General features: G+C 38.3%; 1 protein-coding gene across 5 annotated transcripts in view; it reads left to right on the top strand.

Moving 5' to 3' along the window:
* ACACA (acetyl-CoA carboxylase alpha) overlaps positions 1 to 26,854 on the top strand; it is a 338,866-nt gene that overhangs the window by 228,848 nt on the left and 83,164 nt on the right. For all 5 annotated transcript variants that reach the window (XM_033183814.1, XM_033183815.1, XM_033183813.1 and 2 more), the window contains 5 exons: positions 368 to 583; positions 1,392 to 1,547; positions 4,510 to 4,713; positions 11,129 to 11,284; positions 13,079 to 13,225. In XM_033183814.1, the coding sequence (XP_033039705.1) occupies positions 368 to 583; positions 1,392 to 1,547; positions 4,510 to 4,713; positions 11,129 to 11,284; positions 13,079 to 13,225 (879 nt within the window). The remainder of the gene's footprint in view (positions 1 to 367; positions 584 to 1,391; positions 1,548 to 4,509; positions 4,714 to 11,128; positions 11,285 to 13,078; positions 13,226 to 26,854) is intronic.

The raw sequence follows: 26,854 nt of genomic DNA, 5'->3' as shown, positions 1-26,854 counted from the left end.
GTAGATATTAATGTGAAGCAGTCTGTAATTAATATAAAAATGAATTATATAAAGACATTAAATGCTGCAGAAGTTCTAAGGAAATTGAGGTTTTTTGGTTAGTTTTTAATGCATATCATCACCACTTGTAAAAGCATGAATGATGAAAGTTTAGGAATATCATCCTATAAAGTACGTATATAATAGGTACTTTAGTGCCTAATCTTATGTAAGCTATAGCATTAGCCTTGAACATAGCTCATTTTTGTTGCTCATTAGCACATCATAGCTTATGTTTCTATTTTCAGGCATCTCTTTTACATTCACATTCATAGTATAGTGTTGTAACTGCCTCTTGTGAGCTGTTTTTTCTGATTCTTGTACTCAGTTTGAGGAGGATCGTATCTATCGTCATCTGGAGCCTGCTCTGGCTTTCCAGTTAGAGCTGAACCGGATGAGAAATTTTGACCTCACTGCCATTCCATGTGCTAATCACAAGATGCACCTGTATCTCGGGGCAGCCAAGGTGGAAGTGGGCACAGAAGTGACAGACTACAGGTTCTTTGTTCGTGCAATCATCAGGCATTCTGATCTGGTCACCAAGGTGGGTGCTGTACTTTAATGGGATGTCATCCCTGAGGGAAGGAACAGAGTAATATATATGATTCAAAATCAGGTTTTATGCTTCTGCTGAGAAAGAGCATAAAAAAAAAATCAGGTTTTCATTTTTTGAATCAAGGTTCTTGTTCTCTTTCAATGTTTACAAAAGTAAATATTTCATATAATAAAGGCTTTTTTTTGTACAAAGCAGAAAGTGCATCTGAAAAAAAATTAAAAATGAAGGCTCGTTTTCCACTTTAATTTGATTTTTCTTAGTAGCAGAAGCATAATAGCACTCAAGAAAAGAAAAAGCATACAAACAGAAAAATCCCAGGAAGAACTGGGTGATGATAGAGCATAAGGAGATAAGTTAGCAAAGAGGCGATCCCATTGTACACCTGTCTAGAGGTATGGATAGTGTCTGTATATAGCAAGACACTTCCTGATGTGTTCATTATTATTATATCCCAAAGCTGTACCCTTTCTTCAGCTTTTCCTTTCTAAATAGCTGTGTTTGGTATATGTGAAATATCATCCTATTGAACTTACAGCTATGGGGATGCCCAGCATTTCTACCTCTTGGAAGGAAATGATACACTAAGAGTAAGGAGAAAGGGCTGACATGGACTCTTTATCTGACCCTTGCCTGCCCCTGCTCCCTGTGGTTACTGGACTGACTCTAGGGAGAAAGATAGTGTCTTCACCAGGTGCCTTATGATTCATGACATACTGCCACTTAAGTGATTATAATAGCCATTTCTTTATTGCCTCTTTTAAAATACACTAATGTTGATTATTTTCTTCCTGTGTAGGAAGCTTCTTTTGAATATCTGCAAAATGAAGGGGAGCGGCTACTCCTGGAAGCCATGGATGAGTTGGAAGTTGCTTTTAACAATACAAATGTCCGCACTGACTGTAACCACATCTTCCTCAACTTTGTGCCCACAGTTATCATGGACCCATCAAAGGTACATTTCTCCTTAACTTCTCTCCCAGCACTAGCAAGCATAAGCACAGAAGTTCATTCATATTTATCTCACTTGGACTTGGAAACAGGTACTCTTGTTCAGGCTGTTGAGCCCTTAATCTGTAAAGTTTATAGACTGTTTATAAGATTGAGTTTCTGGGACAATGTCAAAAATTTGATATAGCCATTAAAAAAACAGTTCTCAACGCTGAAGGTGGTATGGTGTTAGCTTGCTGGTCACTTATAAGCAGTACAAAACCGTGAAAACCTTTTCTTTTGTTGGTACCTGTTTTATGATATTTGCTGTAATAGTGGTCCAGTTTTGTATTATTCCCTACTATTTCTCATCTGGAATTATTAATTTTACTGTTACTAAGCATTTTGGCTAAATTACTGCTTCTGTGCACTAAATGTTAATTACCTGGTGGCCTTAGTGAGATAATGCACCTTCTCAAAGTGTCTAACCTATCTCTCTCTAGTGTTTTTCCACAGGGAGAGAATTTGGCTGATAAGGAATTTCACATGTATTATGTATATTTTCTTCCCTGAGGGTCTATTCTAAAATGCATTGTATATAATTTAAGGAAGAAAAACAAGGTGATTTTGTACTTGACCTTTTATCCCCGGTGTAATAAAGACAAGTTGCTCTCTGTTTCTGCTCCCTCTGATGCTTTCTTTCTTTTCTTTTTTTTTTTTTTTGAGACAGAGTCTCGCTCTGTCGCCCAGGCTGGAGCAGTGGCACCATCTCGGCTCACTGCAACCTCCACTTCCCAGGTTCAAGAGACTCTCATGCTTCAGCCTCCCCAAGTAGCAGAGACTACAGGCGTTTGCCACCACGCCCGGCTAATTTTTGTAGTTTTAATGGAAACAGGGTTTCACCATGTTAGTCAGGCTGGTCTCCAACTCTTGACCTCACATGATCCGCCTGCCTCGGCCTCCCAAAGTGCTGGGATTACAGGCATGAGCCACCATGCCTGGCCTCTTCTAACTCTTTCTATCATGATACTGTGGAATTTGGATAGGAGAACCAGTATCTCCCTTTTTCAAGATCAACTGTAGGCATGAATTTTTGCTGCTGCTCCTGCTTTTTTTTTTTTTCTTCTTCTTCTTTTTTTCTTATAGAGACAGGGTCTTGCTATGTTGCCCAGGCTAGTCTTGAACTCCTGGCCTCAAGCGATCCTCCTGCCTCAGACTCCCAAAGTGTTGGGATTACCGGCATAAGTCATCATGCCTGGTAGACTTTTGCTTCTTGAACTTAGTATCTGAGATCTGAGAGGTAGTTTTCTACCTTTTTCCCTTCAAAATTCCAAGCTAATGATGGGTTGCTTTTGTCTGTAAGAAAAGCCAAGGACAGGGCTACTCTTTTGACTCAAATTGCATCATCTAGTTTAAGCAAAACTTCTCCTAAGCATTCTGGCACTAATAAGCTGGGAGACTTAAAACGTGGCATGGACACTGTACAGCTGTATTTTTTTAGATTTGGCTTACCTTTTTTCTGAGATTTTCAGATCAGCCTCAGCTTTCATTCTAACCACCTATATACACTGACTCTGCTTTTCTAATGATAGATAGCTGCCAATTTTCTGTACATAAAGATTGTTGGCTTTTGTTTCCTTAAGAAAAGAATGGATAAATGTCTCTTGGTTAGCAATTAAGTGTGATAATAGAGGTTAACTCCCTGAAATTCATTCTAACTTAAAATTCTGTGGTGCAGAAACAAACTGCAAGGGTGGCACATACTACTAAAGAATCACAAGAGAAAGGGAATGTAAGGTATTCTTGAGATTTTCTAAGAAGTTGAGGAAGCATTTTAGAAAGATACTTCATTTAAGGAAACATTAATTTCGAATAACATGTTCTAGCTGCATTATGTTCTATGCAGCCATGTTGGGGGAAAAAAGTTTTGCTTTAGTATGTAAATAACAAGAAATCATGTCTAAGGTCATTTAGTTAAAATAACTGTCCTACCTCTAAAAACTAAGAGCATTGGCCGGGCGCGGTGGCTCAAGCCTGTAATCCCAGCACTTTGGGAGGCCGAGACGGGCGGATCACGAGGTCAGGAGATCGAGACCATCCTGGCTAACATGGTGAAACCCCGTCTCTACTAAAAAATACAAAAAAAAACTAGCCGGGCGACATGGCGGGCGCCTGTAGTCCAGCTGCTTGGGAGGCTGAGGCAGGAGAATGGCGTAAACCCAGGAGGCGGAGCTTGCAGTGAGCTGAGACCCGGCCACTGCACTCCAGCCTGGGCGGCAGAGCGAGACTCCGTCTCAAAAAAAAAAAAAAAAAAAACTAAGAGCATTAAGCTGCCTTGGTATAAACTTAGGGAAACGTGGGAACATCTGCCCCATCTTCTTAAATCCTAGATTGACTTAGCAGTGGCCAAGCTTCAGAGCTCTGTTGAGAGAGAATGTTCTAGCACCACCTACAAATTGCCTTTCTTTAATTTATGCAATTTACCGAGAGACATATATTATAAAGTTTAATAAAATTGTATGGAAAAAAGCTCATGGTGGTAATTGCTATATTGATTTAAAGTCCTGTAAGTGTAATGAAACATAGTTACCATGCATATAAATGCTACTTAATAGCTATTTAACTTGAGATTTTATTCTTATTTGGGGCTTCCTCTTAAATCCCATGGCTTGTAATTTTAGATATTGCAGATCTTTGATATAGAATATGAATATAATTGGGAAAGGGTAAGGAGTTGCAGAGATTTGGGTGTTGTTATCCAGAGAAAATGACTCCAATGCCAGGCCAGCATGAAATTGTCCCTGACTTGTTCCAAGAAAGAATAGATTTGGGGAGGAACTATCTGACCACTTTTTGTAAGGTGTGCATCTCCACAAACCAACCTCTTTTTTTTTTTTAGCCTTTCTATCTCAAATATGGGCAGACCTGAAACAGGTCGTAGTTACAAGATAAATTAAGTTTTGTGCTTGGTAATGTGTCTGTGTCAGATTGAGGAATCTGTGCGGAGCATGGTAATGCGGTATGGAAGTCGCCTGTGGAAATTGCGCGTCCTCCAGGCAGAACTGAAAATCAACATTCGCCTGACACCAACTGGAAAAGCAATTCCCATCCGCCTCTTCCTGACAAACGAGTCTGGCTATTACTTGGATATCAGCCTATACAAGGAAGTGACTGACTCCAGGACAGCACAGGTACAATACTCAAACAGGCTCCTCAGAGTTTCGATTTGGTCCTACAGATAAGACACTCGCCCTTGTTATAGAAGACCCAAACTCACAAATCCCATTGGTTCACCTGGTGGGGTTATCCTCTATGAGATTAAATGATTGTATGAATTTGAAAAACTTCATCTGCCTTTTAAGATGTGCCTATGTTCTCTATTATGGCTGTTATAAAACCATTAACCATTTGTTATGTATTGGTGAGCACTAACAGATGCCAAGTGAACCTGACTCCAGAGGTTATTCTGCAGTTTAGGGCTCTTTTTTTAGAGGGCTCGTGGGTTATTTCAGCAATCTAATCTCTGGTCAGATGCATCCTTTCTGTTTTCACCATAATTAAACTACTCATTGACAAGTGAGGAAAAGAGAATTGTTGGATTATGTCGCCAACTTCTATGTTAAAGAAGGAAAATTTCAACATAGTATAGTGGCGTGAGCCCTACCCATCATCAGTGACTATCATATTTATCTATTGTGTTCTGTTTCTGTTTTTATCATATTTATTGTGTTATCTATTATGTTGTTTCCTTTCCTTCAGAGATTTCAGGGTGTCATATATTATACAAGAACAAAGTGGCAAATTTAAACCTGTTTTCAGGTAGGAAAATTGAGAATGTAAAAATAGAAAGTGAGTCAGTACACTAATTCTGTGAAGCAGATAATTCCCTTTTAATCTTTTTTACTACGTCGGTTTCTACATATTTGGGCTTGTTACTATGATACTGAAATTAGGTTGGTTCACCATTGTTCACATTTTTGAAGAACTAGGATATTATTTTATGGCTTTGACCTGAATTCAAGAATTACATTTCTTCTGATTAAAGGATGAACATGCTCTAGTATACATAAACAAGAGTTTCAGTCTATTCCATGCTTTGGGTGCCAGGGAGAGATTATGTGTCTCTTGTTTTTATCTATATCCTTTTAAATCCAGGAATAGAGTCAGGAAAATATATTTTTCAATCTTTTGAAGATGAATTTTTAAAAATCTCAGTTTGGACCATTGTCAGAATGACCTTTCATTTTGTGCTTTGATTCCCAGTGAGGTGGCTAGAGAAATCTATCCTATGAGAAGTCAGCAGTTAAAAACACAGAGAGAGAGTGCGCAAGAGTGTGAGTGGTGACCAAGAGAAAGGGTATTCAATATTTTTTGCTGTATTTGATGTTTTTTTTAGTACAACTTTAAAGACATTTTCAGTCAAAGCTTTCGATGGGTAGGGATGTTTTTAATTAACTTCTACAATAGCTTCAAGGCAGGTCTATTCTTGTGAAAAGTAAGATGGCCACTTGAGATTTTAATGTTTTTGATAAATATGTTTGTTCTTCATAACTACTTTTTTTTTTTCCTTTCCTTTATTAGGAAACTCTGAGATTTCCCTCATGCTAGCTGATGGTGACACAGGAACATGAAAGGCACAGATGCCTTCAATCGGGGTTTAGTATTACACATCGTACAAAATAAGCACACAATAAGCATCTGAAAGAATGAATAAACCACCTTCAGCCTGAAGGAGAACCCCTTTTACCTAGCGTCCTGCATATTTTAAAAGCCCTGAAGGAAGTGGTCTACAGGCTCTTCACTTGAGAGAGTTCAGGAGCCACTGCCACACGGGAACTAACTTTTGAGCCTGTGGCTAGAGGTGGAAACTGACAAAAGGAGCAGCCTCCAACCCAGTTCTGGTGCTCCTAATGCCTACATGGTGCTTATTGTCAAACTGGTTTTCCCTTTCTTTAATGAATCATTGTATTAATTTAATACCGAACCATGTCTGTTATTCATTCATTTGTTTTTTTAATTTAATATTGATTGACTACTTATAGTATGTCAGGCACTATGCATATAAAGACAAAAAGCAAACTGTACTCAAGAAATTTACATCACAATGGAAGAAGACAAATGATTTGTTTCTCTGTGGCAAATATGTGCTATTATAAATAAGTACAGGGTTCTAAGGGAGCAGACTATGGGTCAGAAATTATTTTCTGAAATCTTTTTGATGGCTTCTGGTGAAAGTTGTGTGATATATAAAATGTGTGCATATTTTCACGAACTTCTAAAACATATACTTTACCAGTTTTTAGTTACTGTGTTCATTATAGTAGAAAATGGAACTAACATAGATAGTTGAGTATTCAGGAACTCCTATTACTATCAGCCTCTTGCCCTAGCACATCGTTTATTCATCTGCCAATAAGGAACAAGGTTGATTGGCTTGAGTTTTATTTTGTTTCATTTTCCTTGTACAGTCTTTGTGCTATAGGCTGTAATGAACACTGATGTCAGGCAGTCATAATGGGGAGAAGAGAGTTGGGTAATCCATTGCATAAGTGAATTGATTTCCAATGTGCAGTGTAAGAGAAAAATAACATTTTAGGCTGGGTGCAGTGACTCATGCCTGTAATCCCAGCACTTTGGGAGGCCGAGGCGGGTGGATCACCTGAGGTCAGGAGTTTGAGACCAGCCTGACCAACAAGGTGAAAGCCCATCTCTACTAAAAATACAAAAATTAGCCAGGCGTGGTGGCAGGGGCCTGTAGTCCCAGCTACTCAGGAGGCTTAGACAGGAGAATTGCTTGAACCCAGGGTTCGGAGGTTGTAGTGAGCCGAGATCGTGCGTCTGCACTCTAGCCTGGGCAATGCAGCAAGAATCCATCTCAAAAAAAAAGAAAAATAGCATTTTAAAATCATCTTTGGGCCGGGCATGGTGGCTCATGCCTGTAATCCCAGCACTTTGGGAGTCCAAGGTGGAAGGATCACATGAGCCCAGGAATTCGACAGTAGCCAGCACAACAAGGCAAGACCCTGTCTCTACCAAAAAAAAAAAATAGCCAGGCATGGTGGCATGCACCTGTAGTACCAACTACTCAGTAGGCTGAGGCAGAAGGATCACTTGGGCCCAGGAGTTTGAGGCTGCAATGAGCTATGGTCGTGACACCACACTCCAGCCTGGGCGAGAGAGTGAGACACTGCCTCTAAAAATAATAAATAACGACTTTATTGAGGTGCAATTTACATATAAAGAAATGGACTCCTTTTGTGTGTGCAGTTCAATTCATTCTGTCAAATGTATACACCATGTAAGTACTATCACAGTCATGGTAGATAACATCTCATCACTGCAGAAAGTTCTCTTATTTGCCTTTGCAGTCAAAGGTAGAAGCACCAATCCTGGCCTTAGGCAACCACTGATCTACTTTCTGTCACTATAGGTTAGTTTTGCCTGTCCTAGAATTTAAACAATGTGTACTAGTTTGTGTCTAGCTTATTTTACTCAGCGTAATATTTTTGAGGTTCAGCCATGTTACATAGATTATGTGTATGTTCCTTTTCATTTTTGAATAGTATTCCGTTTCATGGATTTTTTTTTTTTTTTTTTTTTTTTGAGACTCACTATCTTTTGAGTCTCACTATTTTGCCCAGGCTAGAGTGCAGTATTGTAATCATAACTCACCACAGCCTCAACCTCCTGGGCTCAAGCAGTTCTCCCACCTCAGCCTCCCAGGTAACTGGGACTGAAGGTGTGTACCACCATGCCCAGCTAGTTTTTAAATTTTTTGTAGAGATAGGGTCCCACAATGTTGCCCAGGCTTGTCTCAAACTCCTGGGTTCATGGGATCCTCCCACCTTGGTCTCCCAAAGTGCTGGGATTACAGGTATGAGCTGCCATACCCAACCCCATTTTATGGATTTATCGAAATTTTTACATTCATTTATCAAAATGTTTATATTCACAGATATGTTTTGGCAGGTAGGTGACTAAGTGGGAGCTCTGACATGTTCCAAGGAAACAAGGCTTTCCAGAGTTTCCATCAGATATAGCTTTGACTAGCAAGGGGCACCCCCAAAGGGCAGGCAATATCTTGACACTGTTTTCATTTCTATTTCATTTGGGGATTAGTGACTGCCAACTCAGATATTAGATGGTTCTGTATGAATTAGTGGGAGGAATTATGAGAATAGAAGTCTCTATTGAGTAGGAGAGCGTAAACTAAGACCACATGCCTGTGATGATAGTTTACAACGATTTGTGTGAGGAGTTACATGTATATTTCCTAAGTCCGTATTCAAATTATTGATATTAAAAAAGACTGACTCTGTGTGGTGGCTCACACCTGTAATCCCAGCAGCTGAGGTTGGGAGTTCGAGACCAGCCTGACCAATATGGAGAAACCCCATCTCTACTAAAAATACAAAATTAGCTGGACGTGGTGGCGCATGCCTGTAATCCCAGCTACTTGGGAGGCTGAGGCAGGAGAATTGCTTGAACCCAGGAGGCGGAGGTTGTGGTGAGCCAAGATCACGCCATTGCACTCCAGCCTGGGCAACAAGAGCAAAACTCTGTCTCAAAAAAAACCGTAAAAAAATAAAAAAGGACTGAAACTCTAATTCTCATTTTCTTTTCTTTTCTTTTCCTTTTTTTTTTTTTTGAGATGGAGTCTTGCTAGTATGTACCTACTACAGTATGCTAGACTGTTTTCTCCAATCCCCTTCCTCAGTGCACGATTATGTTGCTTAACTATGACCAGCGTGTCTTCATCCCAAAACTTGGCCAAACTGAGCCTCAAACCCTATACCTACAGGTCTTGTCTCTCTTAGCAGACAAGAAATGTAGTTCTAGGAAGCTGCTGCGTTTACCCCATTGTCTTATTTTGATTCAGCTTACCTGCTGAGTACAGTTTTCTCATATTGTACCCTAGCCTTACTTAACACTTTGAATCTCTTAAAACATTATTGCTTTTACTCTGACATTCCTAAGACATTACTAATTCTGCTTCCACCAGGGTGACTTTTCCTATTGACCTTATGGAAGGGGACTGTGAGCTCCAGTCTCTGGGCCTTTAAAGCAGCCTGAGACATGTTTTCCTCATAATAGGACCTGATTGACAAATTAGCAGAACACTCATTCCTCTGAGCTAAGGGGCTAAGGATTTACAGATGAACTGTACCCAGGATTTAGGAAAGTACTTAATTCTATTCTTGTGCATATATATCAGGTTCACAAATCTATTCATTAATGGTAGACTTGTGCTTATTTTGTAGGTCTGAATAGATATGTAGGTATACACATACCCTTACATCCCAATCTCCATTTGTATTCACTGCATTGGAAATTTATATTTTATGTATCCATGCATAAAGTGCCTAGTTTAGTGTTATACAACCTCTGGGCACTCAATAAATATTAATTGAATTGAAATAATGGCATCCCTTATAAATATTCATAAGCAAATAAAACTATCTAAATATATGGAGTATGAAGCACTCCTCTAGAAATATTTGAGTTAAAATGATTAAAAACCAGTGTAGTGATTTCATTATGTGACAATATAGGTATTGCAGGAGCTATTCACTAGTTGTAGACAGTACCTTGAGGAGAAGTAAATACGTATATATATATGTATATGTTTTTAATATACATAATTTAATATAGTTATTTTACTGTATGTAAAATATGAGGCTATGTCTCATGGGCTAACAAGAATTAACTATCTAGATGGATGGATGAAATCCACTTCTGGCAGAAATCTTTGAAGCCTTTGCATAGATAGTAATACTTATGAAGTACCATCTAATCAAGTGGACTAAAGGACTAAAGCAAAGATGATATAGTAGAGTCTTGATCTGGCCTTCTGCCATTGGGGAAAGAAGAGAATTATCTTTACTGCATAGCTGTTCTTCAACTTCAATACTAGGGCTGCTCAGACTAGTTAGTTGATGTACTTCATTTCTGAGTATATGACATTCAACTCACTTTAGATGGCTAGCATGGTCAGTCTGTCTTTGGGATGTGAAATGTGCACCATGCTTTCTTGTTTGTTTATTTCTTTTTTTTTTTTTGGATATGGAGTCTTGCTCTGTCACCCAGGCTGCAGTGCAGTGGCGTGATCTCGGCTCACTGCAAGCTCCGCCTCCCAGGTTCACGCCATTCTCCTGCCTCAGCCTCCTGAGTAGCTGGGACTACGGCCGCCTGCCACCACGCCCAGCTAATTTTTTTGTATTTTTAGTAGAGACTGGGTTTAACCGTGTTAGCCAGGATGGTCTCGATCTCCTGACCTCGTGATCTGCCCGCCTTGGCCTCCCAAAGTGCTGGGATTACAGTTTTGAGCCACAGCACCCAGCCTGCTTTGTTGTTTATTTCAACTAATCTAAAAGTGAGAGCAGTTATGGTGTATGGCTGGTTATATATATATATTTTTGGAGTTGGTTAATCTGTGGAGAGGTGAGACCACCAAGTACCCAATGTTAAGAGGTATAGCTCAGCTACTCAACCTACCAAAAATGTTTTCGAATAGATAGCATTTGTGCAAAAAAGCCCCTCTAGGCAGTTCTCTGATTTTTTTTCTGTCTCTTAACTCCCCATGCCTTTTTTTTTTTTTTCTTGCAGATCATGTTTCAGGCATATGGAGACAAACAGGGACCACTGCATGGAATGTTAATCAATACTCCTTATGTGACCAAAGACCTGCTGCAATCAAAGAGGTTCCAGGCGCAATCCTTAGGGACAACATACATATATGATATCCCAGAGATGTTTCGGCAGGTAAGATGCCGAACCGGAGGGTCTGACATGTTCTAAGGAGGCAGGGTTTCCCTGAATTTCCATCAGATGCAGTTTTGGCTAGAATGGGGGCACTCCACAAAGGGCAAGAAATATCTTGACACTGTTTTCATTTCTGTTTCATTTGAGGGTTGGTGACTGCCAGCTCAGATATTGGATGGTTATTTATGAATTAATGAGAGAAATGGTGAGAATAGAAGTCTCTATTGAGTAGGAGAGAGTAAACTAACATTATTTGCCTGTGGTGATAGTTTACAGTGACTTGTGTGAAGAGTTATATGTGTATTTCCTAAGTCTATATTCAAATTATGAATATTAAAAAAGAGATCTGGTACTTTACTTCTCATTTTCCAAGATAACCCTGGTTCCTAGTTGATAGCCTAGATTAATATGATGAGAATCAATATAGATAGCATAGACAAATGGATGTAGAGTTCATGGTACACAGTTTAGAGTATAAGTTTTTTGTGGGAGATTTATTATAGCTGAATAAAAACTAGCATGAGAAAATACAACATTATGAATTTCAACCTCTATATGAAAATAAATTCCTTCAGTCTGTATGGTGAATAATCTCTATGCCGCAGATTTTTCTTCTATCAATAGAAGACAAGAAAAGTATATCACCAGTAGAAAATGCAGCCAATAAAGAATAAGGTATCAAAAGAATACTGAATTTGTCCTTTTTAAAAAAATCTATGAATATAGGATTTTTCCAAGTTCCCTAGTCAATACTACCAGTATTACCACATTTGAATTTTAGTAGAGTAATATATGTGGCCTTAGTAAACAGTCTATGTAGAATTTCTGTGTTATTCACAAATACAAGAGATTACCTCTATGCAACCATTTGTTTACAAGTTCTGTCTCCTGAAAGATACCTTCATTTGGTATTTCCCTTTTATAGCATTGCTAGCATAAAAGCTGAGTGTTAATTCTGTTTCCCAGTGCCAGTGCTATAAATATAATATAAATCACATTCTATATAAATATAATATAAATCACATTCTAAGTAATTCTTCCTATGTAATAGGCATAAATACAGTGATTAGGACACATAGGTATGTATGAGTCATTTAGGCTTCAAATGTTGCTTTGAGGCAAGCAAAGAAAGAGCTGAACTAGCTCTCACTTCACGAGGGATTTATTTATAGGAAGTTGGGAATGGAAATTATAATATTTTTTAAATGAATAGGTATGTCTGTTTTTTTCAGAATTGAGCAGAATTGATCTGCACGTTTACAAATAGTCACACACATCTAGTGAGCTAATTCCTGTGTATGGTCCTACAGCTATGAAAAATATTAGAAAGAGGTTTCTTCCCTGGAATTTCTAGTAGAAACTTCATTCTGGCCTTTTTGGATTTTCTTTTTATTAGCTGAGTGTCATGTAATTTTCCTGGATATTCCTTTGTTGTCAAGTTTCTTTAGGATTTTCTTTTTCTTTGTTTTAAGGAGTTGATGCTACTTATTTAGTTTTCTAATGTTAGTATTCCTAGGATAGTGTTGGGTCTTTCCTGTTTGTTAATGCTCTGGTGCTGATTTGGAATCACTCAGTAGTTTGACTTTGTTGGAAAAGTGCCTGACTTTTGGCATGTAAAAAATAATTACAAATCTATTTTAACTGAGAATGGGAGCTGGAGAATTTAGTCTAATGTTTACACTCTGCAGAACACTTGGAAAAGAAAGCAAAACCAGATTGACTGAATCTTAATAATTATTTTTGTCTATATTGAAGTTATTGTCACTGATTAGTCAAACTTCTTTTCTCCACTAGTCCCTGATCAAACTCTGGGAGTCTATGTCCACTCAAGCATTTCTTCCATCTCCCCCTCTGCCTTCTGACATGCTGACTTACACTGAACTGGTACTGGATGATCAAGGTCAGCTGGTCCACATGAACAGGCTTCCAGGAGGAAATGAGGCAAGTAGTTGAAACTCCCCTTCCCTTTCTTATCTCTGTGCCCACTAGTACCAGCTTTCTGTGAGGTGTTCATTAAATAGCACTGCAGCATGGTAGTCTTGTTCGGAGAGTTATTAGAGAGAGCATTGACTGGGTATCAAGAAATTGTTAATTTTCTAGGTGTGATAATGGTATTATGATTTTGCTTTTTAAAATAGTATTGTTTTAACACAAAGAACTGTTTTAAAAAATTAAAAAGGAATATTGTTTTCTTTTAGAGATACAGACTGAAACATTTACAGATGCAATGACTTGCTTCTAAATAAAGAGGTGTGAGGGTGGGTGTGCAGATGAAACAGGGTTGGTCATGAGTTGATCATTGAAGCTAGGTGATAGGTAGATGAAAACAGATTATTTTCCCTGTTTCTGTCTATGTCTGAAATTTGGGGATTTTCTTTTTTTCTTTTTTCTTTTATTGAGATGGTGTCTCACTCTGTCACACAGGCTGGAGTGCAGTGGCTCAATCTCAGTTCACTGCAGCCCTGACTTCCCTGGCTGAAGTGATTCTCTCACCTCAGCCTCCTGAGTAGCTGGTACTGCAGGTGTGCACCACTACACTTGGCTAATTTTTGTATTTTTTTCTAAAGATGGGTTTCACCATGTTGGTCTCAAGCTCCTGAGCTCAAGCAATCTGCCTGCCTCAGCCATGCAAAGTGCTGGGATTATGGTGCCCAGCCGGGATTTTCTATAATGAAAACATTTAAAGTATAGTTTTGCCTAATGTTTTTTCTTATTTGGATTCATATTAATAAATGCATTTTTCAGTGTCTTTTCCATGCTCAATTCATTTGATCTGATGCTGTTGTGAGCATGATAAATGTGTTCTTGAAAGGGCTTAATCAGAATTAGGGGTTCAAACATAAAAGAATGTAACAAGAACCCATTTTTTAATAATTATCCCAAGAATGCATTTTCTAGCCTTGGTATCCTTTCTCTCAGAGAGACCCATGAATAGTGATAAAAAGGCATATTTTGCCATATACTCTTATACTCTTGTCCATGCATTATCATTCTTTCTGATTTTAACTGTGCTCCTAACGTACAGTTATAACAATGACAATACCAGTAACAAACATAAAAAGAGAGATATTTTTATTTCAACCTTAAATAGAATCCCTAGATAGATTTCATTCCATTGAAGGAGTAATCTTTACCTGTGTGTTCACCATAAATAGGCTGGTAGACCTTTGGAAATGATAAGCAGTTTGTTTCTATTTTATTCAATCTTTTTCAAAAAATTTCACTATATATACAAGGTGTGTGGCTATTTCAGTAATATGCCAGTGGATGCCAATAGTAGATGATTTGGTATCAAGATGGATGCAAGCATTGGACCAGATGGAGACTATCAGACTTGTAGGAGTCTCAACAAATAGCAAAGTCAAGAGGATTGTGGTGGGAGGATGCAAAACATTTTGACAAGCATAGATATATACTCATCAGCACACAAAGTTGAAACAGGTTTGTGCCACTGTATGTAGCATATGCCTAGTGAGCCCCTCAGCAGCAAAGAAAAGCTTCATTGTGCTAGACTTAAATTCTGATTCATTGAACAGTGTAGTCTTCAGGAATGGAAGGCACCCTTGTGAACATGGGGCTGAGAGTAAAATGGTTTTAACTAATGTAATTAAAACACAAAATGAGATTTTTGGCCACGTGAAAGCTAGCTGCAGTGCTGTGTGAAACCCCTTGCCATGATCTTTCTCTCCTGCTTTCTTTCTGCCCTCATTCTGTGTTTGACCGAATGGAGACTCAGGGAATAGTGAAGTCCCAGAGGGACAGAGCTCTGTTCTTGCTGAAATTACAAGCACAGAGCTGCCTGGGCATGAACATGTAGTGTTTACTCTGCCAGTATGAATACAAATAGTCTTATTATACGGGCCTCTGTACCCAAAGACCACACACACACACACACACACACACACACACGAATTTTTTAAAAATTAAAGGTTTTTTTTAACCCCTTTAAGACCTAACAAACCTTAGTGGAAAAGATATATCTTAAACAGTTGCCTAGGACTATAGCTATGAGTAGTAGTAAATATAGTATAGGAGCCACATGTTTTCCTTTGTCCAGTGCTTTAATAGTTTTGAAACCAGAAAGTGAATAGTATTTGTTCAAAAGATTTTGAGTTTTTGTCAGTTCTCACTTTCTTCTTCTACAGTTTTCCCTCCTTAGTTGCCTATTTTCTTTGTTCTCTTTTTGTTTTCAAATGATTGACTAGGATTGAGGCTGAGTGTTAGCTTGCTGTTTCTGAGCCTTTGAGCTCGGGAGGAGTGAGACTGATGTTCTTTTGTGAGCAGTTAGTGACTAATGCCCAGGATGGCTGGTGAAGTCAGTCATTGGCCTTAGCTAGATTATAGGGCACTGCACAACAGGAATGAGGTTGGGATATTAGTATCAAACTCTGCTACCAATAGCTTGAACATACAATGGAGCATGTCTACTGAGAGACTGACCAATCTAAGGATGGAGTTTCAGCAGTCAGAACTCTGAGGGACAGCTGTGCCTAAGAGATGACGAGGTGTCAGTAGGATGTATTTCCTCATGCTGAGCCCAGTTTTATCAGGGCAAGTTGACTTTCAGCTATTGCGGTTTAATTTTCTTTGGCCAAAGAGCAAGTTTGTCATGAACCTGGCACTCTACATATTACCCCAAGAATGATGTGAAGGGAATGAAAAGAGCTCATGCTGATGAGATTTGGAGCAAATCTGTCCTGTCCCAAAGAGAATGGGCATATGAACAGAGCCTTGAGAAATAGTTTTATTAAAAAAGAATAAAAATTTGAGCTATTAATGTTCTGAGAGCCAAGGCTCAATGTAAATGCACTGGTGCTATGTAGACATTAAATCATCATAATGTGGTGTTCTCCAAAAGTGATGGCTCTACGTGGTCATCATTGTGGGTGGTATTACCTTGAAGGATTGGAGTTTCTGGGTTTGAAAACTAGCACATGGATATAAGGAGTAAAGGTAAAATGAGAGATTCCTTTAGAGTTTTCCCATGAATTGAGGTGCTTTTCTCCATGATCGAAGGCAGAAAACCTGCACTTATCAGACCATCGACTGTATGGGTGGCCAGTCTTTCTAATTTTTTTTGTAGGACAGTAAATAGGTAAAAAGGTAATGGGACCAGGACTTGGACCAATTCAGTTCCATTTAGTTTTAGGTAACTTCTTTGCCATTTGAGGAGGAATATTGGCTGTTTCAGTAGAGATGTGACCTGCATTTTGAACATTTATGCCTGTGTTTAGAGCAGGAGAAAAAGCTTTTCTGATGCAGTATTAGCTACTATCTCCTTTCTATTTTCCTAGTTGTCCCTTCCCCATAAAGAAAGATGTAACTAAAGGAATACCACCTAATGCGTGATGAAAGGTATAGGAGAACACATTTTTCTCATTGTCATATTTGAATGGCATTACATTTAGTATGAATTTAGAGTAGGAATAAAAAAGATGTAGACTAAATCTATGAACTACGTTACTTGCAAATAGCTCCAAAGATGAGTTGTCCAAGATTTTTCTTAATAGTTTCAAGTAAAGATGAAAATTGAGGAAAATGTGATTGCAACATAGACTAAACTGATCTCATTTCTAGCTGCTGTGATGCTAGAAATGCCCATCACTGTATGTAAATACACAGCTACATGAATGTGTGCTGTTGAGCCTGGATACAGAAGAAATGCAGCCATCTAACAGTTCTACTTCACCACTTCTCAATTTTGGAGGAATTGTTTTCATTTTCCTGCCAGTTTACTAACCTGTTTTGATCCTTTGGTGGAAGCTATAATTGCAGGTGGGGACATTTTGAGTAACAGTTCGCAATCCAGTACAGCTGCTTTTCGCACTAAATCCTGTTATTAAAAAGCTCAGGCTAAGATCAAGCCAAGGGCTATAACGGACTTGACAGAGAACAACTTAACTTTGCCTGGTAGGACAAAGAAAATTCTAGCCTTCTTGAGACTATGCTTATGTTTATTCTGAAATAAGTTACTAGCATTCTTTTATTTTATTTCTTTTGATCAGCTCTGTGAACTAGACCAATAATCTCTAAATTGGGCAATGCTGAAATATACGTTAGAGAGTCAACTACCATAGTAACTTTAGTGCTAGTAGAAATTAGGACCCTGTTTTTCTTACCATATCAGAACATGGGCAGCTTTTTAACATTCTGTCTCATCATGCCTGTCATAATGAAAAACTGAGATGAGAAGACGATGTTGCGATGTTGTATTTGGAAGCAGTTATAATAAGTAGGTACAAGATGTATACCCAAAAAAGTGTTGGTATTCAGAGACTGGAATTCTTGGTATAAACGTTTTTCTAGGAGGAAAGTATATTGAAAGTTGAATGCACCTGGGGCTGGGTGCGGTGGCTTACACCTGTAATCCCAGCACTTTGGGAGGCTAAGGCGGGCGGATCACGAGGTCAAGAGATCGATACCATCCTGGCCCACATGGTGAAACCCCGTCCCTGCTAAAAATACAAAAATTAGCTGGGTGTGGTGATGCACGCCTGTAGTCCCAGCTACTCCGCAGGCTGAGGCAGGAGAATCGCTTGAACCCGGGAGGCAGAGGTTGCAATGAGCCAAGATTGCACCACTGCACTCTAGCCTTGTGACAGAGCAAGACTCCGTCTCAAAAAAAAAAAAGAAGGAAAAAAGAAAATTGAGTGCAATTTGATGGTTACCTCTACACACACTATCACTCTTAAGAATTATGGTAGCTCTGGCCGGGCGCGGTGGCTCAAACCTGTAATCCCAGCACTTTGGGAGGCTGAGACGGGCGGATCACGAGGTCAGGAGATCGAGACCATCCTGGCTAACATGGTGAAACCCCGTCTCTACTAAAAAATACCAAAAAAAAAACTAGTCGGGCGAGGTGGCGGGCGCCTGTAGTCCCAGCTACTCGGGAGGCTGAGGCAGGAGAATGGCATAAACCCGGGAGGCAGAGCTTGCAGTGAGCTGAGATCCGGCCACTGCACTCCAGCCTGGGCAACAGAGCGAGACTCCGTCTCAAAAAAAAAAAAAAAAAAAAAAAAAAAAGAATTATGGTAGCTCTAAGGCTTCATTTTTCCAGATGGACGCTAGGTGTCAGGGTTTTTCCTTCTCAGCAGCTGAGCATTCACATGAGCCTCTTGAATTGCCTTGTTTGTTGAGGTAGATTCACTGGTGTCCTTTTTTCAGTTGGTATAGTAGCCTTTATCTAGTGTTCCTACAATAAGCAATTGCAATTTTAACTCTTTGGTTGAAGATCCTTTGTACCTTGCGTTAGGGATCTAATTTTTTTTTTTTTTAAAGGAAGAGAATGATTGAAGAGGAAGTAAACTAGTGTAAATTAAAGTTTAAAGACTAGCTTACAGCCAGGCATGGTGGCACATGCCTGTCATCCCAACACTTTGGGAGACCAAGGTTGGTGGATCACTTGAGACCAGGAGCTTGAGACTAGCCTGGCCAACATGGCGAAACCCTATCTCTACAAAATATACATGTATATATATATATATAAATTAGCTGGGTATGTTGGCAGGCACCTGTAACACAAGAATCTCTTGAGCCCAGGAGGCGGGGGATGCAGTGAGCCAAGATCACACCACTGCACTCCAGCCTGGGCTACAGAGTAAGACTCTGGCTGAGAAAAAAAAAAAAAAAAAAAAAAAAAAGACTAGCTGCCATCATGACTGGTATTTTGGTTTTAGTCCTGCTTTATGTTGTCAGGGGTGAAATGGTGGGGACAGTGGGGATTCGGGGTTCAGTTTTGGAACTGCTCAGCCCTACTAATACCCATATTTAATTATTGTTTAATTGTTGGCAATGTACTGATATCCTGTATCTCCCAAAGTATAGCATCTCATTAATTTTTTTATTTTAAACATATAAAAAAATACAGAGTGCTATGACAAATACCCCTACATCTACTGATCAGCTTAAACAAATCTTACCATTTTGACTGTGCTTCTCACTTACATGTCACTATAATCCTTTGAATCTCTAATTTGAGTATCAAAAAAACAATTTAGGAGTTGGTAGGGAAAGGAAGTTGGTAGGCTTATATAAGCCTAAAAGATTAGAAGAAATTAATTAGTAGATCCATTTTGACAGTTGTTAGGCTGGACCTCTTTTTTTTTTTTTTTTTTTTTTTTGAGACGGAGTCTCGCTCTGTCGCCCAGGCTGGAGTGCAGTGGTCGGATCTCAGCTCACTGCAAGCTCTGCCTCCCGGGTTCACGCTATTCTCCTGCCTCAGCCTCCGGAGTAGCTGGGACTACAGGCGCCCACCACCTCGCCCGGCTAGTTTTTTTGTATTTTTTAGTAGAGACGAGGTTTCACCGTGTTATAGGCTGGACCTCTTAACCCAAAGGACCTCTTATTTTAGAAAAACCACCATAACCCTCTGTCTTAATTCACTTGGGAATTGCTTGGGTTATCCTGGACTCAGATTCTAGTGGAAAGCATTATGTTCTAAAACTGTGCCTGTAGAGAGTGTGTATATGCTTATGGGTTTGGTGGTGAGAAAAGGGTAGACCGTTTCTCATGAACACAGGACCATATATTTAACATTAGATTTTTTATATTGTTTTACTCAATTTAACCTCAAAATAGCTCCATAAATGTGATGCTAATTTGGATGCACTTTACGGTGCTTTTGTTTCCTTCTTTTGAGATCAGTTTGCCTTTTCATGCTGCGTATAGAAATTGAGTCAGTGTCAGTCTTTTAGATATATGATAGAAAAGAGGCATATTTAAATTGTACTATGCTGAAGGCGAGTTCTGAAATAGACCTAAGCGAAGCAGGTCTGAAAAACAGGACCATGGTCTATGCATTGATTGTTCAACTTATAAAAAGGGTCTTTGCCATCAATCTGTCCCTAAAGATAGGAGAATGTTTATAAGTGCTTTAGGATCCTCAGCAGAAAAGGGTCAGATACATATGATTATGTATAATTATGATTATCCATAAATGATTATGGTTATACATAAGTATTCATAATTTGTGCTTGCCTTATTTTTCACCAAGGCTTTGAAAAATCAATTTTGAATCCTTGAGATTAAGTATAGAGAAAGATATATTGTGACATATATGGTAAGATAGTTTTATTTTAATTCTATGTTTTTGGTCTTTTATTCCCATTCTAAGTAAGTATATTTGGCTGCAAGTCTTTGTCTAAAATGATCTTCCAAACCAAATTTGGATCCCTCATTAGAAAAATATGGAGGCTAATTTTGAAAAAGAAGTCTTCCTACCATGGAATTACTTCTAATGAATTTCTGACACTGTTCTTTTGAGATGTATAAACTTTTCTCAGAATTTCTTCTGAATGACTATTATTGGTGTTGGAGATTTATTATCAGGTTGAGTAGTTTTTACTCATTTTTTTGATAGCAAAACGAGGCTCAATAACCTTGATTGACTTTGAAAATCCTAATGCATCCACTGGCTCACTAAAGTAGCACTTGTGGAGGGCTCCTTAGTTTCTTTCAAAAATAAGTCTAGAGATAGCCTTCAAACAAAAGAACGTACTTGCCAGCGTATTTATACCTGTCTTAAGTTGTAAGATTTTACTGAAAAAGAATGTGACATAGTACCCTATGTCAAGAAACTTTACAGCTCCAACCAGAGGCAATAATGAACATCAGGACAGCAACAGATGACACTAGAGAATGAGGTGTAGCGTGGGGCACCAGAGTTCAGCATTCATTCATATGATTAATGGACAAGGCTTCTGGGACTATAGTAGGCCAACTTGGTTAATTTCCATATCAACCAATTAATCCTGGGCCCCATTTCTCAAATACCACTGGCTTCTATGTGCTCCACTGCATGTTTTTTAAAAAATAATTCCTATGCTTATTAAATTACTGTGTGTACATGTGTAAAATTACTGTGGTTTCATGTATATAAATGTTACAGGGAGAAATAATTCCCCTGTTCAAAACTATTATTTCTAATCTTTGATAACATTTTCAAAGAATTACCTCTGGGATGAAAATTTTTTGCTCTAAAAGTTATATTTTTCTTACCCTTTTATTGCTGTCTAGAGAGGTTGAGGTGAGTTTGTTCAGCCATTTTTGAATTATCTAAGCATGGAAAAAAAGAGTTTTTCAGCTCTTAAGAAAATCATTTTGAGCTCTTTCATGTGATCACATAACACTAAACAATAGAACATTGATATCTGGCAAATAATACAATATGGAAAGGCATTGACATATTTTTCATCATGGCTTTTGCAAATGGCACAAATTAAGTCAAATATTGTCTTTTAAGCCTTATGGCTTAAAAATATGTATTTTAAGAACTATACAGTATTTTCTGATATTTCATCAAATATGTTTTATTAAGGGACTAACAGGAATTAAAATTACTATGATAATTATTTTCTGATAGTATATAATTAAAAGTACAGATTTAATATTCCATACAAGATACAAAAAGGGGAAAGAGGTAACATTTTGCTATGTATCTGAAAAGGAACTCAAGCTCAGGTTCCTTCTCTCTGGGTCTTAGTTTTGTCATCTTTATGGTGCAGATGATGCCCAAGTCTGGGTTAGTGCTAACATGCTTGGATTCTTTGTATTGCTGCTCAAGGGCCTTGCAGGGTAGTCATCTTCCTGGCATTAGCAGAATTAGAACAATAGCTTTTACAGACTGTTCCAAAAAAAACTCAAGCTTTAGGCTTTTAGCATGAATATAACAAATACAGCTTTAACATCTCAGCCACAGCCTAACCTGTATTTAAATCTGTATGGAAAGGTGTTGTTACAGCTCAAGTCAAAGTGTGGAGATGTAAGAAAGGCAACTGGGGCAAAGATACTCCCTTTCTGCTTCCCACAGCATAGCAAGAGTTGATGGATACATCTTTCACCCTTAAAAAACAAAATCCTGGTATGTTTTGCCCCTTAGCTTTTCCTGCAAATTTCTTTGTTGAGCTTAATATTGTTTTATTTTGTAGTAACAACAGCAGCTTTGGAAAGTGCCTGTGTGCGCTTGCACATTCTATTCACACTGATAGTACAATTAATGTTGATGTCAATTTTGGTGTTAATTTGGGGTCGTGATTAGTGTTGACACTTTGTGTCAGACTAATGGCATTTATAGGCACCATCAGAATAAATGTTAATATTATCATGTTTTCACTATCAGTTATAGTAACATTAAACCAAGGTCCTTCCAGGAGAAAAATACATATATGGATAGATAGATAATGCTGTTCTGTATCGCTGGTGTTACTCAGCGAGAAAATGACATCTTAGGGCAGAATCCTAATCACTGTTTGGAGCATCAGAAATAATGATCACCTCTGATCGGAGGTTGTGAATAATTCATTCGGTTTGATTTTCACGTCCTGTCCAGTGATACTTTTCAAACCAAATGTGTTTCTACAGGAAAATAATGGTCCCACTTCTTATGGAAATACTGTGGCACAAATCATTTTACCCACATAAAAACAGTTAAATAAGACTGTTCTCTTCTGCTTGCCTTCTCCTTCCCATCCCCTCCTCCCTCACTTGAGCGTGTTCATTCCAGAATCAGAATGTAGCCAGAGAAATATTTTCTGCCTTAGAACTTGTATAAGGGAAACAAATATTTATTTCTGCTTATCCTTAGCTTATTCACTGTAGCTCTTTTCATCCTCTTCCCTTTTTCACTTTAAGATAATTAGCTTAGGTTGATGACCCTAAACCTAATAAACCTGCTCATTGGAATGTTCTGTTATGAAAAATAACCTGAAATTAAATATTTTAATACTTATTCATGGCTATAGTAATGAAAAAATAATTTGTAGTAAGTACCTAGGACCACTTGGTTAGTCAATGCATGAGAGAGGCAGTGATCAGAGAAGACGCTGGCACTGCCTGTTTGAGTCTAAAACTCATTAGACCATAAACCCACCCACTTATAAGCAGGCTGTAGGCTACCTTTTTGTTAATTTCTTAGCTCTTCCGTCTTCCTTCAGCTCTTAGTCCTGGCATGTCATTTTCACCAGGTTTCACCTGGATACAAATGTTAGAGAGAAAGAGAAGACCCCCAAAAAGGGGGATTCAGTGATGGGATCTCCTTTAGTCATTATTCTTCAGTTAATATACACGGCAGATTGGGCTTAGGTGAAATCAATGAATGTCACATTGCTAATCACATTGTCACATTGTGTATACTTTTATAGTGATTGTGGAATTTTCTATATGAAATCTCCATTGTGTATATAACATAGATAGACCCATCTATAGAAAGTAATTTGACTGAAAAACTTACAGTGTACTAATTAGAGGGTGAAATATGACTGTCTTCTGAAGCAATGACCTAATCCTTTGAGATGAAGCTATTCATCAGTAGAATATTTTGAACCATTTCTCCTGAATGTTGTGACCCCCTTTTTTCCCCCTAAATCTAACAAGGACAGGGGAAAGCGTTTTTCAACCTAGTTTTCATCATCAGACAGAAAGTATTTTGCATTCAGAAACCATTTCCAGTATCAAATTCAATTTTGTCAAGTGATTAGTTGAGTTTGGTAGAGAATAATTTAAAAACACAAAGCTGGAAATGGCTATGATGCTTCTACACTAGAGGAGAGCAGTTGCTATTCTCAAGTTGCAAGCTTCCTGTCAGTGACTTTGCATCACAACTGGATTATTGTGTTGTATGCCTTTGCAGCTGTTACAGACTTGCATCTGTTGACACCATGTGTTCCTACCCATGACTGGTAGAAGAAATAGGGAGTGGGTGATTGGGTACCTTCACTGCCTATCAGTGTAAACGTCCTTTTGTGTACATATGTTTATAAAGTTCTTTAGCCCCCTTCAAGATGAAAGGTTCTGTATAAATATAAGCTTTCGATTTTAGTACATGTTTGTAATACATGTGGTACAGTCCTAAATATGTATTTAGCTGATAGGCACTGTTCTTGTCTATTGTACAAATATTGACTTTAAAAATATAAATATGTATTTAACCATCAGACCAGAAAAACACTGAAGCAGTTACTTCTCAGGTAGAGACATTAATATTGTATAAACCTATATATACATATGTTTACACTCTGCCACATCATTGCAGAGCATTTCTTTTTAGAAAATGAAATGATAACCCAACAAACTTAGTTCTTGATATTTCTTTCTCTTTAAAGTGAGTCTCGATTTTTAATTTTCATATGTTTATCTCTTTCAAATTTTATATAAATAAGATCTGTTGTAGTATGACTACAATCTAGAATTAGTTCCTCTAAAATATGGGAAATTGATTAGGCTGGTGAGATTTTTTTCCCCCTTAAATTTTTTTTTTTATTATGGAAATGCTCAAACGTACACTAAAGTAAGCATAAGCAATATAAACTCCCATGTACCTATCACCCAGTGAAGAAGTATTTGGTAGTTTTCTTTTCTCAGTTATTTTTTATTTTATAAAAAGTTAAAGTTATCAGTGCAATATAAACACACACAAAAAAATTCGGAGAATGGAAAAAAAAACCGATACAATTTCATCATCCCAATAATTATCACCTCATTTTGCTGTTTCTTATTTATTTTTGTTTTTTCAACATGCTTTTCAGTTGATGAAGCTGTCATTCATACTATGCACTTACTATATACCAGGCACTATCCTAGGACTTAACATGTATTTAATACTTCCAACAAACTTGTGCAGTAGATTTTTAATTACCCTTGTTTTACCAGTGAAGGAACCGAGGTACAGGGAGGTTGATAACTTACCTAAGGGTATATGGCTAGAAAGTTGAATCTCAGTTCTGTCAAATTATCTTAGATTCGGATTCAGAAGAGTCTCAGAATGTGGCTCCTGAGTCTGACCCCTTTTCTAATTTAGTATTACATCATGGGTATTTTTAAATGCTCTTCCTAGTCTTCATAATCATCATCTTATAAGGCTGTACAGAACAGTAACAGTGATCTTGCTATCCAATTTACTTCCCTCCAAAATAATTTTAGATTTTCAGGAAAGTTACAAAGATAGTATTAGAGAGTTCTGGTATACCCTTTCCCAGCTTCTCTTAATGTTAACACCTTATTAACCATGATATAATTACCAAACTAAGAAATAAATATTGATACAATGGTATTAAATAAACCACAGACCCTTTTTTTTTTTTTGCCAGTTTTTCTACTAATGTCTTTTTAATTAAGGAACATGCTTCCTTAATTTCTCTAGTAAAGAAAATACCATTTCTTGGCTGGGTGCGGTGGCTCATGCCTGTTATCCCAGCACTTTGGGAGGCCTAGGCAGGTGGATCACCTGAGTTCAGGGGTTCAAGACCAGCCTGGCCAACATGGTGAAATCCCGTTTCTATAAAAATACAAAAATTAGCTGGGCGTGGTGTTACATGCCTGTAATCCTAGCTGCTCGGGAGGCTGAGGCAGGATAATCACTTGAACCTGAGAGGCCGAGGTTGCAGCAAGCCAAGATTGCGTCACTGCACTCCAACCTAGGCAGAGGTTGCAGCAAGCCAAGATAGCGCCACTGTACTCCAGCCTGGGCAATGGCCTCAGACTCTGTCTAAAAGAAAAAAAAGAAAATACCATTTTTGTGTATGTGAACCTCCTTTTAAGAAATAAACACTTTGGGAGGCCAAGGCAGGCAGATCACAAGGTCAGGAGTCGAGACCAGCCTGGCCAACATGGTGAAACCCCATCTCTACCAAAAAATAAAAAACATATATATATATACACACACACACACACACACACACACACACACGCACAAATTAGCCGGGCCTGGTGGCATGCACTTGTAATCCCAGCTACTCAGGAGACTGAGGCAGGAGAATTGCTTGAACTCAGGAGATAGAGGTTGCAGTGAGCCAAGATCGCACCACTGCACTCCAGCCTGGGCGACAGAGCAAGACTCTATCTCAAAAAAAAAATAAATAAAATAAACAATTCACATTAGCTATAAGGACAAGTTACTTAATTTCTCTGTGCTTTAATTTCCTTATGGCAATAATAACAGCTACCTTTGAGTTAATAATAACTACCATTTGAGGGCTTTTGCATGCCAGGCTCTGTACTAGTTTAATATGGTGTTACTCACAACAATACCTCCAGAAAGGATCTGTCATCTCCATTTTATAATTGGAAAAGTGAAGCTATAAAATGTTAAGTGTCCAAGGTTATACAGCTAGCATAAAGCTGAGATTTGAACCAAGACAGCTTGACTTTGCAGCTTAAGCTCTTAACCACTATCAGTAGTTGTCAACTTTTAGAATAGTACAGCAGATAGTAAATGTTCAATTAATGGTAGTTATTACGATAGCTATTGTTATTTTTAAAATAAAATAGTTTAAGAATAGGACTCTTATTCCATGACTTCTAAAATATTGTGGCAGACAATGTTCTGTGCCCTTGGTGTTAACTATTTTTCAGGTATTATTTTTAGAAGTGAGGCAGGGCGCAGTGGCTCACACCTATAATCCTAGCATTTTGGGAGGCCGAGATGGGAGGATCACTTGAGTCCAGGAGTTCAAGACCATCCTGGGTAAGATGGTGAGACCCCGTCTCTACAAAAAATAAAAAAATTAGCTGGGCATGGTGGTGACACACACGCCTGTGGTCCCAGCTACACAGGAGGCTGAAAGGGAGAATCACTTA

Source organism: Trachypithecus francoisi, unplaced genomic scaffold (assembly GCF_009764315.1).
Source record: "Trachypithecus francoisi isolate TF-2019V2 unplaced genomic scaffold, Tfra_2.0 Lachesis_group20, whole genome shotgun sequence".
Lineage (NCBI taxonomy): Eukaryota > Metazoa > Chordata > Mammalia > Primates > Cercopithecidae > Trachypithecus > Trachypithecus francoisi.
The sequence above is the reverse complement of the archived record's forward strand: the minus strand, read 5'-3'. Positions and strand labels throughout refer to the sequence as shown.